At 41.3% G+C, this 21,470-nt stretch overlaps 1 protein-coding gene across 1 annotated transcript in view; it reads left to right on the top strand.

Moving 5' to 3' along the window:
* LOC101166454 (capping protein, Arp2/3 and myosin-I linker protein 2) overlaps positions 1-21,470 on the top strand; it is an 80,779-nt gene that overhangs the window by 8,308 nt on the left and 51,001 nt on the right. The window contains exons 5-18 of the mRNA XM_023955527.1: positions 1-7; positions 1,166-1,263; positions 4,205-4,275; positions 4,376-4,449; positions 4,535-4,610; positions 11,113-11,201; positions 12,937-13,031; positions 13,173-13,259; positions 14,026-14,135; positions 15,606-15,683; positions 15,912-15,988; positions 18,406-18,510; positions 18,898-18,967; positions 19,060-19,141. The exon at positions 1-7 is cut by the window's left edge and continues 115 nt beyond it. Of these exons, the coding sequence (XP_023811295.1) occupies positions 1-7; positions 1,166-1,263; positions 4,205-4,275; positions 4,376-4,449; positions 4,535-4,610; positions 11,113-11,201; positions 12,937-13,031; positions 13,173-13,259; positions 14,026-14,135; positions 15,606-15,683; positions 15,912-15,988; positions 18,406-18,510; positions 18,898-18,967; positions 19,060-19,141 (1,119 nt within the window). The remainder of the gene's footprint in view (positions 8-1,165; positions 1,264-4,204; positions 4,276-4,375; positions 4,450-4,534; positions 4,611-11,112; positions 11,202-12,936; positions 13,032-13,172; positions 13,260-14,025; positions 14,136-15,605; positions 15,684-15,911; positions 15,989-18,405; positions 18,511-18,897; positions 18,968-19,059; positions 19,142-21,470) is intronic.

The following is a 21,470-nucleotide window of genomic DNA, read 5'->3' as shown; positions in this document are numbered from 1 at the left end:
CCCCAGGGTGGGTGTCAGTCTGCAGCCTGATGTACACCTGAGGAAGTACAACTTTTTAAATCCCAGTAATGATGGGTCCCAGCAACCCCCCCTCCCTCAGCCTCTTTTATGAATGGAAGCCTTACCTTTACTTCATTAGTTAAGGTTTAGTTCTGTTTTGAAGAAATGGCAACGATGATCATGAACACATAAGTACGCCTACAGCAATCTTCAACATACTGTTGATTTGATGATCCACCCCCTTGCCCCATGAGCACATCCATTCATTGATTAATGTCTGTTTTTCAACAAACGTGGGCGCGGGGAAGGGGAGTTGAGTTGGGTGGGGGTCTTTCCTCAGTCCCAACATGGTCAAGCTAAGCAGTGCTTGTCGAGAATTGCCTGGTCTTCAGCACAGCTCAGGCAAAAGCCAGGAGGAGCTGGCTTCCACTAAAAACAGAAGACAAAATCCATCTATACCTGACACGCCACAAACCCTTTGCAACAGGTTCCAAGAGGAAAAACCCTGACTTTGATGGAGAGACAATAAGGTTTGTTGGTTTAGTTTTCCAAAAAAATTAAATTTGTAATCAGAATTAAAAGAGAAGTCTGATCTTTCATGCTGTTCAATTTCTTTGTCTGTAACTGACTTCTTACATTTTTTTAGAGCTGATTTGATTTTTGGTCAAAATCTTGACACTTTGTCTAGTCTTTAATAAAAACAAAGGCTCATTTATAGCGCATCCATTGTCTGTAATGAAACACGTGTTTGGAAAGATTGGCATAATGGCTTTTGGCAAAAATCTAATATTGAGCATCTGTAGCAATTTAAAATACATATTTAAAATAAAAACAAGATGAAGTGTCTCATATATAAGAAGAGAAAAACAAACCAACAAAGACAAACAATCAAAGGGAACATAAAACAACTACAATGTCAAAGAAATAAAAAGAAGTACAAGATATTTGGGTTTTCGGCAGATGTGTTTGAAAGTGTCTCATTGGGGGAGGGGGTTCTCTGACCCAAACCTCTTCACTAGGGTCAAAGCTGCACCTCTAAGAGGAACTTCACAGTTTGGTTCCTTCAGTTCTCTTCATGAGCGTGTGTGTTTGATCACGTGAATCAAACACACCGGGCCCCTCCCCCAGCTGGTCGTGCCTTTGATGCATGGCTCCTTCTCCTCAGAAATTTGCTGAGGACGATTCCTGCAGACCTCCAGAAGAGACTCCACACCCTGACGGAAATGGTAGAGCAGCAGCTGAGCGCCCAGCCCAGCCCCTGTGGTAAGCTCCAATCCACTTCCCACTCCTCACTGCGAGCAAGCGCAAACACAACCTCCTTTAGTTTTTTCCATTTTTTTCCAGCTGAATGAAGCATGTAGTCTGAGCAAGTCAGCTTTTAAATTCCTCAAACATATCAACACAAAATCAGTTTTTCACTAAACTGTCAAAGACAGCCACAGGAGTCTGTTCATGTCAGAGTCACCTTAGGTCTTCCCATAGGTCTTTCCATAGAGGTTCCTGTAGGTGTTCCCATAGGTATTTGTGTAGGTCTTCCCATAGAGGTTCCTGTACGTGTTCCAACAGATATTCCTGTTGATGTTCCTGTAGATGTGACCGTAGGTCAGACATGTCCAAAATCCGGCCCAAATTTTTACCGGCTCACAAGCTCACGTCAAAAAAATGAGTAATCTGCGGCCCTCAGCACTGTCTAAAAACTGTGTGTATGAATGCTTGTTTGTGATTGGCTGAAAATGTGGCAGCAACTTCTAGGACAAGTGGAAGTTGGCCCATGTTTTTATTGAAACACAAAACGACTGAGTCTGTTTTTAAGGAGTTTAACATTAAGAGGCATGACCAGATGAGACATGCTAACTTTGACAAAGTGGGACGGAGCGGAGCGAAAACATGAAGCAAGTGGAATGTGTTTTACTGCACAGCAACGTTTTTCACGAGAACACGTGAGACAAATAAAACCCCACAAAAGCTAACTACGAGGTAGAAACACGGATTCCAAAGCACTGCAAACCTTTTACCGATGGAGAATTTGATGAAGACTGCGTGATGAAAGTGATGGAGAACATCTGTCCTGAGAAGTAGCAGGAGTTTGCTGATGTGGGCCAGGCCGGGAACACTGCGGTCCCGAGAATTGAAGACATTTCATCTGATATTAAGAGACAGCTGGAGACAAAAGGAGTTTTTTTTCATTAGCCTGCGATGAAAGTACGGACTCGTCCAACACCAACCTGTTTTGTTTTTTTTGAGAGGAGTGGCCAATTTCTCTGTGCGCTGAGTCCAGATGACGCTCCAGACGGAGGTCATTGAGCTGCAGTGTGACGTTGAGTCACAATCGACACCTACAGCTTCCTCTGGTCAACTTTTACTGCCAGCTGGATGAAGGCAGCGTTCAACGGATGCACACATTTTCTAAGAGAATGCTGAGCTTGTTTGGTTCCACATCCTTGTGCGAAAAGACATCCTCTGTCATGAACCGCATGACGTCAAGACTAAGGGACTCTTACTTGTGGGACATCTTGTGCATCAAAACCACAGTCTTTGAGCCAGACCTGACCTTTTGATGCAATCCAGATCTCAGTATCACAATCACATTAGTGCAGGGAAGTTATTTTTTCAGTCATCTGTGGTGAATCAATTCTAAAATCGCACACATTTTGTGTGTGTGTGTGTGTGTGGTCAAAACTGTTAGGTGTTTCTGTTCAAACAGTTTAAATTCAGAGGTTCACAGTGACCTTTACGTGGTGAATAAAATAGAACATTTCTTACAAACCCAGATTTCATATTAATCAATTTTTCTTTACTAGACAGACACTTTCTTAGTTTTATTTCAAGTCTTCAGATGTGGAATTCACAGTCATTTGAGTTCAAATGTATTTAAATGTGTTTGTGTTCTATGTAAAGAAACGAAAATGTCACAGCAATTGTTCATTTGCATTAAGTTTATTAAAAACAGTTCAAGAATGCAGGAATGCAAGAATATTCCTGTAGGTGTTTCCGTAGTTGCTCCTTTAGATGTCCTTGTAGGTATCCTTTTTGTTTCTCCTGTAGGTATTTCTGTTGGTGTCCCTGTAGGTGGTCCTTTAGGTGTCCCTGTATGTGTCCTTATTGGTGTTCCAGGTCTTTCCGTAGGTGTTCCTCTAGAGGTTTGCCTAGGTGTTCCTGTCAGTGTTTTCCCTAGGAGTTAATTAGGTGTTCCCATAGAGGTTTCTGTAGTTCAATAGTACCCAAACTACGGCCCGCGGATTATGCTACTGCTTTTTTCCTTTCAAACAATCCACCCTGTTTTGTGTCCTGATTGGCAGGAGTCCTTGTCAATCAAACTCATCTGTGCCCCGTCTCCTGTGCAGAATGAAGTTAGCGTAAACTGTGAGATGTGCGAGGAGCTGGCAGCCCTGCAAAGTCTCAAACGGATTTTGAGGGAGAAGATTTAGTGGTTACTAATATTTTTTTTTCTGATTGTTTTATAATTTTTTGTTTCATAAATAGTGTTGTTTTTTCATGAATATGATTATTATTTATTTCCTCACTTTTTTTCTATGAAGATCTCAGAAAGTAATGCTAATAATACTGCATTTGGTTATGTGTGGCTTTTTAGAAAAACATAAATGTTTGGGTTCAGACAATTTTTGACCCCCAGCCCCGCACCAGAAAGAAAAAAGTTATGTGGCCCTCACAAGAACAAGAAAGTCTGCGAAAATGCTTGATAATTAACATGATTAAATGTGGCGAATGAGAGAGATTTGGTTAAATCTGATCTAACTGGTTGTTAATTTTAATTGGTTGAACTTTTACATTTGGCCCCCCATAATATTGTGAATGGACCCTGCTATTCTTTAGGATGTCCAGATCACAGTATCGGTAACGTTTCCATGCAGCAAAGCCTCACTTAACAAACACAATTGTCCAGTTTTGCGTTCACTTAGTGAAGCTAAATACATACTAAAGGCTTTTCCATACATAGTGATTGCAGTGTATGACACAGACTTTATTCTAAAGCCTAACCTTTCTACAAATGTCTTTTCTTAAAGCATTAAGACAGAAAATGGGATTATTTTACTACAGTCCTGAGTAACAGAGGAATTTGTTGAAGGAATTTGCTTGACACTCAGGGGTTCAGAGCAGTTCATGCTTCTGCTGGGATGTGTTACAGATCCCCTTTGTTTGTTGAACTTGTTCTCTGCACATTTGTGCGTTTGTTGTTGAACAGGAGGGTTCTCAGATACTTATGCTGCTCTGTGTGATTTCAATGAAATGCAGTTTAAGGAGGAGATCCAGTGGGTGAGTAGAGGGACACCAAAGAAACATTTTCTCCATATCTGGTTCAATTTGGAAGTTTTGAGAAATTACATCCAAAAATATTGTTGTTTTTTGTATTCAGGATCTTGACAATATCTACCACATACACAACAGCAAAGTCTTTAATCTTCAAGACTTCGGCCATTTGGACACCAGGTAAGAAGAGGAAGTCTGTGTTCCCGTTGTGTTCATGTTCAAGCTCGACAGCCTTTGGAACATCCTAATTCTTCTGCCTCCTCAGAGACTTGGCTTTGGCAGTGGCAGCTTTGTCCTTCAACCAGTGGTTCATCAAGATCCATTGCAAAGAGTTCAAACTGGTAGGCTTTCCTTCATCAGTTTTTTAAGCAGAGCTTCAGTTCTGTTGAGCGGGAGTGGAATCAGGCAAGTTTGGTTTGGTTCAAGTTAGGTTCACTTCGATCTTTGGTTCCCTTCAGCGAGGCTGTGTGTGAAGGCAAACCAAAGCAGAGGAAGCCAAGCCCCTTTTATTGATGCAGCATCTTCTGTTCACACAGACATCCTAACATGCTTTGCAGACATGCAAGAGCTTCTGTAAAAAATGTAAATGAATTAATAAAACATTAAAAAATGCCCCCCCTCCCAAAAAAAAAAGATAAACAAACAAACAAACAAATATTAAATTAAACAGCTTCAGTTCAGAAATTAATAATGTTTTAAGTTCGGACTTTAAAATCGTGTTTTTAATATGTTCTTGTAAATGGTAAATGGCGTATACTTATATAGTGCTTTCTACCTTCTTACGAAGGCCTAAAGCACTTTACAGTCACAGTCCCATTCACACACTGATGGCGGCTCTGCTGCCGAACACTGGCGCCAACCTCCCACCAGAGGCAAGGTGGGGTTCAGTGTCTTGCCCAAGGACACTTTGACACATGGGCGTGCAAGGCGGGAATTGAACCTGCAATATTACGATCATGGGTCGACCGCCCTACCGCTGCACCACGGCCGCCTTAATTTTCAAACAGCTCAACTTTGACCAATCAGGGATTCTTGTAGGATTTTTCTGATGATGAAGAACATATATAAAGAAAATTAGGATTAAAACTGCATTTCTAAGTGTTTCTTTATTCAAATGAGGAGCAGATGAAACAATGTTGTTTGAAAAAGTTCTCTTTTGTGACATCAACGGAAACGGGCAGGCCAAAGCCTCCCATTTCTGTTCCATTCTGATGAATTCACTTGCAGACAAGCAAATCCATTAACGTCTTTGTTTTCCTCTTAAAATAAAATGAAAATATGATTGGAGTGGAACTGTTAAATATAGAAACAGTTGGAGAACATCTGAGATCCTCTGGAAGCTGCTTCCATTTGTGAGCAGCAGAAGTTGTTTGGTTCTAACGCAGTTCTACTGCAGAAGGTTTGTGAAACATCAACAGATCTGAGAGGTATTTGGGCTTCCCCACACTTATGAGGAAACGGATTACGTAATATTTTTTAAGTTATCTTACTTAGAGAATATAAGTTAATTGGAACTTAGAATGACACTTAACACTTTAACTAAATTTAAACTATTACTTTATACTGTTTCCTCTCTGGGTCACGGACCTTCCAGACCAATGATCAGAGAAAGCCAGAGTTCCAACGCATGCAAACCCCACACAGAAAGATGTGCTGTTCCAGGTCCCCCACTCAGAGCTTAAGCCAGGGTTTTCTTGTTCTGAGTCAGGAGCACTAACCGCTGTGCCACCGCACCTTGAAGAATCTACTCAGATATAACTCAGGAGTTATATCTGTGGAAGAGAGAAATATGTAAAGGTTAAAGAACTAAAATCACAAAAACTCAACATTCAAACGGGTGTACCACAAGGATCCATATTGGGACCACTTCTTTTCATAATTTATATAAATGATTTTGTTTTCTGTTCTGGAGCCATCCACAAAATACTTTTTGCAGACGATACTAGTTTATTCATGTCACATAGAAATATCGACTTATTGGAAAAACTCTTAAATGAACAACTAGTAAAAGTAGATACTTGGTTCAAATGCAATAAATTGTCATTAAACACGAGCAAAACTTTTTTTTATCATATTCCACACATCCAGACACAAATCCACCTACAGGAAATTGAACATAAATATAGATGGGCAATCTCTTCAACAGGTGGACTCGATCAAATTTCTTGGAATCCACATAGATCAATTTATAAATTTTAAAAAACACATAGATGAACTAGTTAAAAAATTATCCAAACTTGTTGGTTTATTCTATAAGATTCGGCACATCCTCCCATCAGATGCATTGCTAACATTGTACAGATCCCTGTTTGAGCCCCACCTGAATTACTGTAACATCATATGGAATAACACATATTCTACCTACACGGCAAAACTCCTGATTACACAAAAGAAAGCAATAAGAGCAATAACCTGGTCCACGCCAAATTCCCCAACGGATCCACTCTTCCACAGATACAGCCTCCTTAAGTTACCGGAACTCAACACGTATCATAATGCATGCACAATGTACAGTGTTGTTAATAAATTAAATAGTCGTTTGTGTGACCTCATACCACTTTTTTTGCCCTCTTATCACCATGACACCAGGGGAAAGCATATGCTAAAAGGCAAAAACAGAAAATTAAAATGTACAAGCTTCTCTGTCTGTATTAGAGGTCCACAAACTTGGAATATTTTAGAAAATGACGTTAAACAGTCTGCAACAATGTACATGTTTAAAAGGAAACTGAAATTGTTATTATTGTCAACATACTGTGAAAATGCTGCTCCAACCGAAACCATCTATTAACGTGTTTGTGATTTCTTTCTGTCTGTTGACACTTCTATGGCCACACGCCAGAGTTTATGTTGTTCAAATTCATTGTCCCTATTGTCAAACACTTTCCACTATATTACCATCATTTCTCGCATTCTATTAGTATATTTTATTTATGAAATTATTTTCTTTTCTTTTCTTTTCCTTCCGCCACTTATCTTTTGTATTTTTATGCTTGTCTAAAATGCTGGACCCCTAATAATAAGCAGCTGCTTCTGGGATGTCCATTTTTTCCACATTCTGTATTGTGAGATTTGTTGCTTTCGACGCATTGTGGAAAAAAAAAAAAAAAAAAAAATGTTGGGTATTTCTTTATGACGTCATCACGTCTCTTTTATTTATAAGTTTTGACACCAAGGTTTCATTTACTCAAAATGTTTTTGTCCAATAAAGATATAACAAGTCAAAGTTGAAACGGCTTATAGGTTTTCAGCTGACTTGACTTGGTTGCTACTTTTGAGTTCTATGGTTATACAACTTTGGAGCTCATTGGACTGTTCAGGTTTACAAAACTTCAAAACAGGAGTGATGTGGTCAGTTCTTCTGGTTCTTGTTGAAACTCTGACTGCAGTGACCTGAATGAGCTGCAAATGAACAGTTGTTCTTTGAAGTCTTCTGTTTGCGCCCCCTGTCCCTCCCCCACCCCCCACTCCACTGCCGTCTTTGTCGCTACCCCATAACCATTGTGCTATCCTAGGCACTTTAACATTGGGAGTTGGGTCATCTAGACCCACTAGACAGTGCTCTGAACCTTTTTTCTTCAATGATTTGTGATCTTCACTGGTGTCCATGGATTACATGAAATCTTTCCACCTTTATCCGCCTTTGTCACGGTAGGGAGAACATGTCAATGGAAGGGTGGGGTCATAGGATTGCACAAGGGATACTGGCACATGTACTCACAGTTGGAGGCTTGGCGCAAAATGTTGAAGATTCTCTTGAATCTTACCCCAGACTTTTCCTTTCAAAGCTCTACTCCGATACATGAAAGACTTGGAGTTATTGAATTCAAGCCAGGATAAACCGCACTGATTAATTTCTGCTTTATGATCAATTTACAAACAGTTCGCACTTCTGTGTTCTGAAAAGGACACATACGTCACTACCAAAGCGGTATGGTCGAAGTTCAACTGGTTTAACTGTAATGACGCGTAAACATTAAGATACATACATATTTAACATGTGTGGTGCTTTCAAGAACAAGCTGAACGGGGTTTCTTGAACGCGCTGTAGCACAAAGCTACATTCAAACCAGCCCCTTTCAAAGACAAGAAAGTGTAGATCTGCATTTTGGGCTTCTGCATTCAAAACCCTTGCGGTCATGCGCCGCTACGCAAGTTTTTAACTTCTTTTCTGGGCTCTACAAACCAGACATTCACAGGACACACACTGAAAGTTCACCCAGCTGAACTTTTGACTGCTTAATTTTTAAACAGCTCAACTTTGACCAATCAGGGATTCAAATCTGTCAGTGATAAATTGCTGGTGTCCTTTTAAAATACGAAGGAAAAGTTAATGATTGTGCTTTTTCTGCCTGGCTGGGATTACATGACCCCAAGTCTTTCATTTACCGGAGTAGAGCTGTGGAAAAAAAAGCCTGGAGAAAGATTTACACGGCTTCAACGTTTTCCACCAAGACTCCATGTGCTGGTAGCCAGTAGAAAAAGTAAAACCAGAAGCCACTTCCTGCCACTCCCTGCGTGTCTAGTGGGAATACCTTGGGCTGTTTGTGTGTTTATGAAAGCACATGCCCGTTGTGAATAAGGTGTTCCCACAGGTCTATTCGATTCTAGTGACAGTTGGAAGAGTACGTAGAGCCTGAAAACTGACATCAAAAACTTGCGTAGCGACACATATCAGCGAGAGTTTTAATTTGGGAGCCCGAAATGTGCATATACGCACATTTACATCGACTTATCATTGGAAGCTGTCGCTCAAACGTCGTTTCCAAGAAAGGTGTGAACGTAGCACGAGATTGAAAAAGACGATTTGTCCTCTGTGTGAGGCTAAAACTCAGTTCTGGGCCCATAATTACTGACTTTACTTTTAGTTCTTCATTCCTCAAACAATCTGCTCTTCAGTTTTATTCTGTCTTTGTTTCCAAAAACAAAGAATCGTGTTTGTCGTTGTTGAACTAACAGAGGTCTGACTGCATCCAGGAGTGAAGCTGCTCCAAGCAGCAGCAGAGAATCTGATGGACAGAGACACAAAAGCTTGTTGTCATCTGCATGATTATGAAATATAATTTGTTTATGAAAGAAAATATAGTGACCCCTGCCCTCAAAAGAAGATCAGTTACAACAGTGGACTGTACCTGATGTCAGTTCCACTTTCCAAAAGGCAGCACTCTGATCAAGCAGCACTGAAAAGGATGACTTTGCCCAGTCATCGTTGACCTGGATGTGGTTTAACACTTGCGCTGTTTTTGTGTTGTGATGTTGTCTAAAGCCTGACTAAAGTTTTTGTTATGCAAGTTGTCCAGCTGATCAAAATTTCATCAGGAGAAAAAAGATGGCTGACTTTCTGCTCATAAAAAAGGTACCGGGATTTTGTCTCAGTACCAACCTGTTAATAGTTCTGCTACTTGGTCTGGTTAGGGAGGTCTGACCTCTGGTTGGAGCCACAGGCAAGACAGGCAGAGGAAGCAAAGACTCAAACAGACAAAAATAAAACAAATAAGGTTGACGTTAGTTTGGTATGAGATCTCCATGGCTTATGGAAGAAGTCAGGCATGTTAGAGTCTAAGACAGGGGTGTCAAACTAATTTTGGTTCGGGGGCCACATTCAACCCGTCTGATCCCAAGTGGGCCGGACCAGTAACTTAAAAGCAAAAGTTGGAAAAAATGCCTCAACCAACATGGTAGCCTAATCATTTATTATTACACATTCATTCACAGAGGCCATTCAAATAAAATGCTTTTTACTTTTTAAAAAATTGGTTTATTCAATTGTATACAGACTGAATATTTCACATCTGACACTGAAGCAATCCCGATAGTAAACACAAGAGAGGGGCCACGGAGAAAATAAAAAGACCTAAAATGTAAATGTGTAAATCAATGAAAAATGTAACTAAGTTAAATTTACAAATATTTGTGAACATAACAAGAAGTTAGAGTTAACCTCCTTTCTCTCCTGAAACCTCAGCCGTCCATCAATATCAGGATTCAAATCCTATGCAGAAACACATTTACTGTCATTCAAGTGAGCAAAACTCAATGAAATGTCCAAGAATCTTTTCCTGGTCGCTGCCTAAATTTTTTGGCCTGCCTTCTTCCTGACCTTTGATGGAGCGCCATCACGTGACCACACTGACATCAGTTATATATCCTCTTTTTGTGATAGTAAAACCTGTCCAACACAAATGGCCTTCAGCTCTAATCTGTTTGCTCAGCTGTTGAAAAGAGCAAGTAAAAAAAAAAAAAAAAAAAAAGCTGGTAACCTAAAGTAGCATTCACACCGGACGGGATTCGCGCGTCAGGGGTGTCGAGTTTTAATGTTAAGTCAATGTACAGACCCGATCTGAGGTCCTGCAGCACGACTCAGGTGTTGGGGGAACAGCAGAACTAACAAGTCCCTTGCCCAGGGGCCAGCGGCATTTGCTAGCTCAGCCAGACCCCATGCAGCTGGCTGGCCGGCAGACAGAGAGCCGCTGTGGGACTGGGACGCAGCCTGCTTTGCCTTCCAGGGCTCACAGTTATAAAAAGATCCTTTGGTTTGGCTCTTATTCCTCCCCTCTCGCACTAATGGTGACAGCAACAAGTAATCAAACTGGGTTACGGAGACGCGGAAGTACCGGCGGAAAGCAGCCATCTGGGGTGTCAAGGAATCAAGCAGATTTTTAATCAGGCGTCGAGCAGCAAATCTGCAGCGCGTCAAAGGAGGGGTTTCCTATGCAAATTCGACACGCGAATCGCGTCTCGTTTGAATGCATCTGAACCCCTTGGTGGTTACATAGATTATTGGCCTGGCTACAGATAATCAGCTTTCGTTTTTTTTTACTTTGGGTCTGTCTGTGTTCTCAGTCCGTGGACATCCAGCAGCAGCTGACCTTTCTGCTGTCCAGATCTCCAAGTCTGCAGGAACTCTCTCTGGAGGGCTGCGGTCTAAAAACGTGAGTTCCCTACAAGGCTGGGGATGTTTCATCTTAAGTGGGATTTGATCATCTTTTAGATGACTTGCTTCATGGGAAGACTTGTGTTGAATAATTTACAGGTAAATATTAGGGGAAAAAATGTAAATATACACTCACTGGCCACTTTTTTAGGAACACATGGCAGCAACTCAATATATTTAGTCATGTAGACACGGTCCAGACGATCTGCTACAGGTCAAACCAGCATCAGAATGACGAAGAAAGATGATTGAAGTGACTTTGAACATGGTTGTTGGTTCCAGACGGGCTGGTCTGAGTACTGCTGATTACTGGGATTTTCACCCACAACCATCTTTAGGGTTTACAGAGAATAGTCCTAAAAGAGAAAATATCCAGTGAGCAGCAGTTCTTGAGGCAGATGGACTACAGCAGCAGTAGACCACACCGGGACCACTGCTGTCAGCTAAGAACAGGAAACTGAGGCTACAATTCACACAGACTCACCAAAACTGGACTATAGAAGATGGAAAAACGTTGTCTGGTCTGATGAATCTGTTTCTGCTGCCACATTCAGATGGTAGAATCAGAATCTGGCCTCAACAACATGAAAGCATGGATCCATCCTCCCTGCCTGTTATCAGGTTCAGGCAGGTGGTGGTGGTGTCATTGTCAGAAGTCAGAGCTCTGTCTTCCCCTCTGGTCACCTGCGGGAACCATCTCCAAAGTTCCAGATGCACTACATCTCCCAGCAACCCCAGCACACACTTCCTGGATGCCACACACCTGACTCTCATGTACAAACACTCACAGTCTACTTAAGCACTGAACTGAGCCCCACTCAGTGCAAAGTTTTGTTTGTGTCACTCTTTTCACTCTCATTACCAAGTGTTGTGTCTAGACCTGATCTTCTGTTTACTGACCCTGTTTTGAATCTGAGTCAGCTTGTGTGCTGCCTGTCCTGAATCTCTCCTAGATTCTGAATACCCCTGTTACCTCTCTGATGCTCTCATGCTGGTTTTTGACCCCTGCCAGCCTGCCTGACCCTGATTTAGCTTTGTGGACTTTTAGCTGAGCTAATAAACCTGCTATTTTGGAACCAGCTGTCTGCCTGCTCTTGTGTCATGGTGTGGGGGATATTATCTTGGCACACTTTGCGCCCCTTAGTACCAGTTGAGCATGGTTCCAACGCCACAGCCTACCTGAGTCTTGTTGCTGACCATGTCCATTCCTTTCTGACCACAGTGGACCAGCTTCTGATGCTACTTCCAGCAAGATAAGGCTCCATGTCATAAAGCTGGAATCATCTCAGTCTGGTTTCTAGAACATGACTATGAGTTCTCTGGACTCAAACGGCCTCCACAGTCACCAGGGGAGTGGGGGTTCAGACAGCATTTCTGATCAATGAGACTGTCCCACAGTGAAAGTGACCCAACTTGGTCCACAGACTGTGCTTGTTCTGGACTGAAGGAGCCAGGGTCAGGGCGTTTTCAGGTCCAAACAGGTTGAAAGTGAACCATCCACAGATTGAAGTGATGGTGAACAGTGAAGGATGGTTGTAGCAACTGATGCTGAATTATGAAGAAAGGCAAACTTCAAAATAGAGAAATGATCCAAGGTAATAAAGACCGAATCAAGACAGAAAAATGTGAAAGATGAAATCAAATGTGTTCTTCATAGTGAGTGGAGTGCTTAGGCCTGTTACCAGGTTTTGAAAACGTGTTTGACATCCAGCTATCACAACCTTCTGCTGCAGGGACTTTGCAGTGAAAATGGCAGCTGCTCTTCAAGAGCGCATGTCCTGTCCTCTACAATCAATCAACCTGTCTGGAAATCCCATTGAAGACAAAGGTATGTTTGTCACAGAGATCCACAGTTCAGTGTTGGAACAGAAAATAAGCCGAATCCACTGCATGATGTCAGCAACAGACTTCTCAGACAAGATCAGTAAACAGAACATATGAAGAAAGGGTTTTCTCTTTTTGTTTGTAGGAGTCACAGCTCTCAGTCAGCAGTTACATCTTCTGGATGAGGGACTCAAACATCTCTCTTTGAGCTGTATATCCATGACTGCTAAAGGTACACACAAACACATACCTGTCATCAGCCTTTGCTTTTATATTGCTCTATCAGAACAACTCTTCCATATTTTGGGGTTGGAAAGCCTAAATGAGAGCCATTCATTGAGCTCTGTTGTTTCTAACACACTCTTTGCATTTGCATTAAGTTCTAGCATATAACTATAAAGTCATTAAAGTAAAAAATATATATAATTCCAAACAAAGTGAGCACAAGAAGATCTCAGGCTTCAGTCATTATATTTAGTTTGACGGTGGAAAATCATTGAAAGTTATTATGTTTTCATGTCAATGTAAATGACATTGAATCCAACTGGTTCTAGAGTTTGTTTCCAAATAAGAACAAATCCCATACAGGAATGTGATGGATTCAAAATACTGAACTTTAACCTGATTAAAGTGACTGCAAGTGCCTGAATATCCTGAGTTGTAACTATTATGTAGTCAACAATGTCCATCTATTTTTCTTGATCAACCGCCATTACACAAAACCTTAAGGGATTGTTTCATAGTAGCCTAGTGTCTGCATAGCTGTTGAAAGGTTTGTTGATTTTCCAGTTGAAACTTTGTTTTAAGCTGTCAAAGAGCACATCCCAGTTCCTTTGTTTTTTTTTAGTGAGCAAAAAAGTGGTGTAACATTTCAAAGAGTGAGAAAATCTGCAGACCAAACAGGAATCTCATGAGAGAAGTGAATGTTTGAAACAGCTGAAAGTTTGCTGAGAATGTTCCACACAGAAGAATGAGTGTGAGGCCTGGTGTGTTTGCAGGTCTTGGCAGTCTCAGTACGGTCTTATCCTCCAATCAGCTCTTCTCAGCATCTCTGACCCACCTGGATCTGTCAAAAAACCCCGGCAGTCTCTCCACCGAGGATGCCATGGTAACCTTCTACTGTATGTCGTCAAATGTGGACTAAAAACTGCTCCCCATGCCCCCCAAACCCCTGCTGAGGGCTGAGGGGTTCGTTTGCTCACCACTACATCACACTGAAACAAACGGAGGGATTTAGGGAAGAAATTCAGACATGACCTCAGTCTTCTGTTAGTTTTCTCCTCAAGAGGACACTGGGACTCAGTGGTGGACCGTTACACACCCGGGCCTTCAGTCGTGCTACGTCTATATCCCTTAACCCCTCATGAAATATTTTACGATGCAGAAACCAGCTTTGTGTTGCAGGACCCACAATAAATGCCTCTAAATAAACAGAATCAACAAAACAGTAAACAAATCTCATTATGCAACACATTGAAAATAACCACATACATGTGAAATATTATTTATTGTGATATTTATCATTTCACTCATCAAAAACTCGGATTATTAAAAGACTAAATCCATCCTCCTCTCTTTCTCAAAAACAGTCCATCAGCCTGTCATGTAGATTATGGTCTTCAGTCATTTTCTATTCCATCAAGGCCAGTGCTGAGAGTCTGTTCAGTTGTGTTTCTGTAAGTTTGAATTAGCCTCAGAGCCCAAAATGTCCACTGGACAGACACAGTGGACATAGGGTCAGTCCAAACACACAAATCTGTACGGCTGCTTCCTGATTCACTCTGATGTTTCTGATGAAGGCAGTCAAGGAGATCAGTTGGAGAGTTTCCTGCTAAATCCTACATGGATCCATCACAGTCAGTCTGTTTTAACTGAGACAGATCACAAAGTGCTCCTCTGTGTCCAACTGGACAAGGCTGCATGTGACTTCCTGAAACTTCTGTCCAATCAGAAGGTCTGAATACTCTGACGCTACCTAAGCCTGCTAGAAGGCCCTGCTGACACCAACTCACAATCTGATAGGTTGAAGGAAATGAATGAATGACATTGATTTTGCATTAGGAGGCCTTCACAACCCAAGGTGAATACCCTTATCCTGCCTGGAAACAGAGGACAGCTGAAATGTGATTGGTTAAATGCTCCAATGTGAAAATCTGAAAGCGGCATACCCATCATAAACAAAATAATAGAGAATGGACAAATGATTTAATGAGTATGCATGGACAAAATGAAATAAACACATGATTCATATATTTTGTAGGCTTTCAGAGAAGGCCTTGAAGGGCCTGACGGCCCACCACTGCTGGGACAGAACCCCAAATCCTTCCACTTCTCAGATGGTTGGTCGTTGGTTGGTTAAAGATTTCCAGACTACTGAGATTTCTTGAGAAACTGTGCATATTGTGAAATGGTAAATGTCCTAAAGAACAAATGCTACTCCTCAGGAGTGGACCCCAAACTCTCTGCTTCTGTGTCTCTGGGGAGGTGGAAGTGAAGCTTTCATGATACTGCCTCTGCCAGTGAAGGATTTAGTTAGTGTGACACCGAGGATTCATTGTTCTGCACGTTTGTCTTGCAGTTCCTCTTCAGTTTCTTGTCCAACAAAAACTCGCTGTCCCACCTGGACCTCAGCGACACCAGCTGCCCCCTGGACACGGTTAGTGACAACAGCTTTCTTCTCAGCAAAGCAGCACATTTGGGTTAGAGTGTGCTGCAGACATTCTTCTTCATCTTCTGGCCTCCTCCTTCAGTGAGAGTCTTTGAAGTTTAGAGGGTCTCAGTGAGAGGACGTCCTGTGGGTGGATCATGGAGGGAAAACTGCCTCATGATCAGAGGAAGCAGCGCCCAGCTCTAACGTCTGTCCATCTCTGCTGTGTTCCTGCAGCTCTTCGTGTCCCTGTCTGCTGGCTGCTGCAGCCGGCTGCAGCACCTGAACTTGGCCAGAAATCCCTTCAGCCACAGGTCACCTCCACAGCTCCGCATTAACAAACACTTGTTTGCACACACATCCTGGACATCTCACTAACCCTTATGCTCTCGTCCACCCTCTTCACTAACATAGGTTACATTATTGTTATGTTTTTGAACTTTACTTTTTAACCCAAACAACTATTGATATCATATTTGATACATGCATTTCTGAGACCCCTGTCTCATTAGCATGATCCAAACTTTCCTTAACCCTTGTGCTATCTTAGATGACCCCACCCTTACTTTGACATGTTCTCCCTACCATGACAAAGGTGGATAAAGGTGGAAAGATTTCATGTAATCCATGGACACCAGTGAAGATCACAAATCATTAAAGAAAAAAGGTTCAGAGCACTGTCTAGCGCAGGGGCCATCAAGCCAAAATGTTGAAAGAGCCAAATTGGACGAAAAAAACAAATATGTCTGCAGCCGCAAAATATTAAAAGCTCTATTTAAGCCTCATAATGAAGGCAAAACATGCAATATGTATCTATATTAGCTATATTAGCCTACTATCAAAATGACTAAGTTGCTACAAATACATAATGAGCATTAACGATTAAATGTTTATTTGCCCTTCAGTGCATTCTGCGGAGAATGACGGGTCACGTGACTGCTCTGTTGTGCAAGTTTAACTTCATTACAATATCAATGAATTATGTTTCATTGCTTTGATAAAATTGAAGAAATGTAATGAAGAAATCCGATTTTTGATGTCATTCTTATTTTGAGGATTTGAAAAAAAAACAATAAAATATAACGTGCGTGCCCCATGACAGCCAGCTTGCGCTCGAATGACAGAACAGCTTCAAGCATTTGCGGTGCCTGCAGACTTTCATTCAGCTCGTTTAGGTGGCTTGTCACAGTCATATCCAGCAAAAAGTGCAGGTTTTCCAGCCACTCAGTATCTTCCAGTTGCGGGTAGTTTAGGTCTTTGCTTTTCAGGAATGTTTTCACGTGTTCTAAACAGACGACAAAGCGACGCAAAACGTCACCCCTGGACAGCCATCGGACTGTGTTTTGTAGCAGGAGATCAGAATATTCGCTTTCAACTTCATCAAGCAATGCATGGAACTGACGGTGGTTCGATTTCCATCAGCCACCTGCCTAGCGGTCCGCTAAAAGCTTCCTCCTCTCTGAGACTGTTCGGAGCCGTGCGGTGTATGGGCCACGGACAGTTCTCCAGCGCTGCCACTTGATTGACAGCTCAACTTTTTGACAGCGTGGCTGCCGTATTTCCCGCTGCAAGTGACGTACCTGCTGGGCGTTACAATATTTATTCTACACATTCTTACAGTATTGGAAAACGTTAGGAATGTTTGTGTCTTGTTTTTCCTCCTACAGAAACCATATTAAAACAAAAAAAAAATTTCTTTCCCCCATCTTCTTACATTTTTGAAAATGCTCCAGGGAGCCACTAGGACAGCGCTAAAGAGCCGCATGTGGCTCCTGAGCCGCGGGTTGCCGACCCCTGGTCTAGTGGGTGTAGATGACCCAACTCCCAATGTTAAAGTGCCTAGGATAGCACAAGGGTTACAGCCCATTGTATTGAACTTGGTCCAAGTAAAGACGATTCAGTGAGATTCTTGAGAAGTCCATCCTATTTCTTTGAGTTGTCTGCAACATAAATTAAACAGGCAATCAAAGTCAGTTGTCTTTGTTGAAACATTTTAAAAGACAATTGCAAAATTTTAGTTTCAAAAACACAACACTTTTTCCTTGTACAATTACAATTTTGGAAGCAGAAAATTTATTCTCCTAAATTGTAGAAATTTGGTGATAATTAATTCTTCATTATACAATTAGATTATGTTCAAAATGTGTGTCTCAAATTGGAGACAGTGGGTAAATAATGTGTTTTTTCCCTGAGCACTGATAATAGAACAGCAAACAAACAGGAATAGTTCAGAATAAATGTTTAGATATAAACATGAACACAAACATCCATCATTGTCATCACATGAACATTCTGACTTTACTCTAAGAATTAGTTAGAGAAGTGGTATTAAACTAAGATAAAGTGAATATTCACCTGGTTTATAGTCTCACTTACATGTTCTGACTGAAAGACATGACTAATATTATCATGTGGCATCATTATCACTTTGTTTCAAATGTGTGCTGTTTTTTAATCTCAACGTTTCCAATGGTATGAAATATGGCTCTGTAATACCTCTGGAGGCCATCAGAGGGGGCTCTCACACCGTGCCCAATCTAATTTGGGGCACATGTTTGTGTGACGATGCTTATGGTGTGGATATAAGGAGTTTTTCTTTTTTAATAAGCCGGCCACTCAAAGGAGAAGTAGCAGTCCAGGCTTCATGAGCAGAGAAGAGGCTGAGAAAAAAGTTGTAAACATGATTTATGAGACAAACTGGGTCTGGAATCTTTCATGACTGTGTCTGCAGAAAGGTGCGGGACGTGACCAGGAGCATTCGGCAGTTCTTCAGTCAGAGTTGTGAGCTGAAATATGTGGGTCTGTCTGCAACCAAACTTCCTGCACAAGCCCTCAGGTGTGTCTCCTCCAAACCAACCTGAACTTTGCAGACTTCAGAACATCGATACTGTTTTAGGGCTCAAGTGATCCTGAAGTTCTTTCTAACTTGTATTTTACATAGTCTGGAAATGTTCACCACATCAGGTAATTTAAATCCAAAGTGCTTTCTTAACTGTTGAATGTGTTCTCAACCGCTCATGTTTGTGGATCTGTCCACAGAGGACATACAATAAAGCCCATTGTTTTTCTGTATTTTGTCTGTGATGGGGATCAGGGTCAGAGGTCACATCAGCTTGTCCAGATTGACATCTTTTGATAATCAGAGGCTTTTTTCAAAGTTGATTGACATAAAATGGAGCCGAGGAGCTGCAGCCGCTCACTGCTGTGTTTGCTTTGCTGTCAGGTTGCTGCTGCAGGGTCTGGCCACCAACACTTGTCTCTTTGGCCTGGAGTTGGACCTCAGCAGCTGTGAGGTACACAACGCCCCCCATCCACCTCTGTAGTGCAAAGGTTTCAGAGTGAATTCAACAGCAAGAGCGAGCATCATCCCATTCCTGTTTTTCAGCTGCGCTCAGCAGGAGCCCAGGTCATACAGGAGCACATCTCTGAGGCCACCGCCATCAGGAGTCTGGACATCTCTGACAACAGTAGGCACAACCACACAAACTCCAAAACATCCTCCATGGTGCCCCTCCCTCAGCGTTATGAGGCTTGACCATGTGGGTGCGCTACTCTGTGCAAATCCAGCCTTTGTGGGAGCCAATCATTGGCTGATCATTCTGACCGTTTACAATATGCAGACTCCCGCAGGATTTTCGTTGCCTGCTGCTTTAGCATCAAACTGTCACTAGAGGCGCTGTAGAGGCAATGTTTTATAAAGGTTGTGTCTGTGTATTCACTGGATACAGTCTGAATACTACAGACTGTAATGCAGTCTGTAGTATTCAGACTGGAAGAATCCGTTGGCCTGGACCCAGTCCGCTCAACTGGGTCCAGATCAAGTCCTGAACCTTGCGTTTGGTCTGTATTCAGACTGCTGTGAAGTGGCCTTTCCAGGGGGGGTATTCCAGAAAGCAGGTTATGCTAGCTCCCACGGTAAGTTTGAGGCTAAGGAAGTTGATAACCTCAGCTTTCAGTTCCAGAAATGGAGGTATGTTTCAGGGTATGTCAAGTTGCCATTGCAACTCATGCTTTGAACATAACCTGGTCTGGAGCAGGTTTAGTTGAAGGTTAGTTTGTTTTCAGAGAGGTGCAGCAGCATGGCGTGTCCATTTGAAGATGATTTAGTGGATGAAGAAGCTCAGATAATACTTTTTCCACCGTGAGAGGGTGATAAGACCACATATGGATGTTGGAAAGATACACTTTTTAATTTGATCTAACTTACAATTTTTCTCAGTCGCTTTAGTACAATTCTCAGATCAGAATTGAATTTTGCAAATTCGTGTGTGCATTTCTCAAAACAATTTGTACAAACAGCAAAACTCTATGGATTTCTTGCAAAAGCCTGTAGCTTGCTCAAAATCTTTAGTTCATCTCTCAAAACTAAGTCTCAACTAAGTCTTTATGTCAATGTCAAGTCCTTGTGTCATTGTCTATGAACAAGACAGTCAAATGACTTTGTCATGTTGTCAATATAACTGTACTTTAGAGGGAGGTTCTGATGTAAACTATGGCTAAAGTTTGGATGACAATTATTGTAAAATGTAAGTTACAACTTTTTTGTTTGATTGCAAGAGACTGGACAAGATTCACATTTACAATTTTATTGTTCATATTGTAATTTGTTGACAGACCATGTCATACCAACATAGAAAAAACCCACTGCAAACAGTAACACAAAGGGGAAAAAAAGATAGGACAATATTCTGTCCAACAGTACAGGCAGTGCAGTAGGAATTAGTGTGGTCTTCCTACACCTCTTGTCGTTCCTGTATGTTAGGCCACAAATTCTCATCCACATCACAGCAAATATCCTCTTTTTCAACGCAGTGAAAAATGTTTGTCACATTGTGACAACTTGGTCAACCATTTTGCAGTTAATGACTTATACGACTAACTAATGACAAGGTGTTTTGAGGAGTAAGACTATTGCACAGTGAACTAAATAATACATTTTGATCAACATGACATAAACAATTGATAATGTAGCAAAGAGCAGAGAATTGTTCATAATCATTTGCATGGATGTACCAAAGCAATTGCAAATCATTCAAAGAAGTGAGAAACTGCTTATATGATGTGGACAAGTGACATCATGATGTGAAGATTGAACAAATAGTTTTGGGAATTTCATTCTGATCTGAGAATTGTACTAAAGCGACTGAGAAAAACTGTAATTATTAGCTTTAGTTAAGATAAATCATTTTTTTAGTTAAGTCAGTTTAAAAATAACACGTAGTTATCAGACAGTTATTTTACTTTCATTCAAATTAATTCAATTAAGTGGGTGTAACTTTGGTGCTGCTGTTAGATCTGCACTGCAAGGAATTGTGGGATACCATTTCCTTTGCCAGTCTGGACAGATTTGGGTTTAAGTGTGGGTTTTTGACCAAATGTGTTTAGTTGTTTAGCTGTTTTAATGTGTTTTGTGTAGTTATTTGTCCTGTTATGTTTAATTCTTTCTGCACCATGAGTGAGAGGGAGGAAGAGGATGATGAGAATATTTAGCACCACAAGTGCATTATTATGGTATAAGAACTGAGTTACAGTTGGAGTCATGATAATTAAACAAGTGGTATATATTTTAAATTTTTTTTCTAAAATAAAAAAAACAATCATAGTGAATATTGAGGACATTTGTAAAAGCAATCAATTAAGGAGCTTTTCTTAACTAGAGTCCCAAACTTGAAGCAAATTTAGGCCTAATGATTAGACTATGATGCAGGCCAGTTCCATTATCCAGCAAAGAAAGACAACTACAAAAACGAACTGGTGTTCGGTGTTATTACAACAGGTTGTAATAAGCACATTCAT

This window comes from Oryzias latipes, chromosome 6 (genome assembly GCF_002234675.1).
Source record: "Oryzias latipes chromosome 6, ASM223467v1".
In the NCBI taxonomy this organism is placed as follows: domain Eukaryota; kingdom Metazoa; phylum Chordata; class Actinopteri; order Beloniformes; family Adrianichthyidae; genus Oryzias; species Oryzias latipes.
The sequence above is the reverse complement of the archived record's forward strand: the minus strand, read 5'-3'. Positions and strand labels throughout refer to the sequence as shown.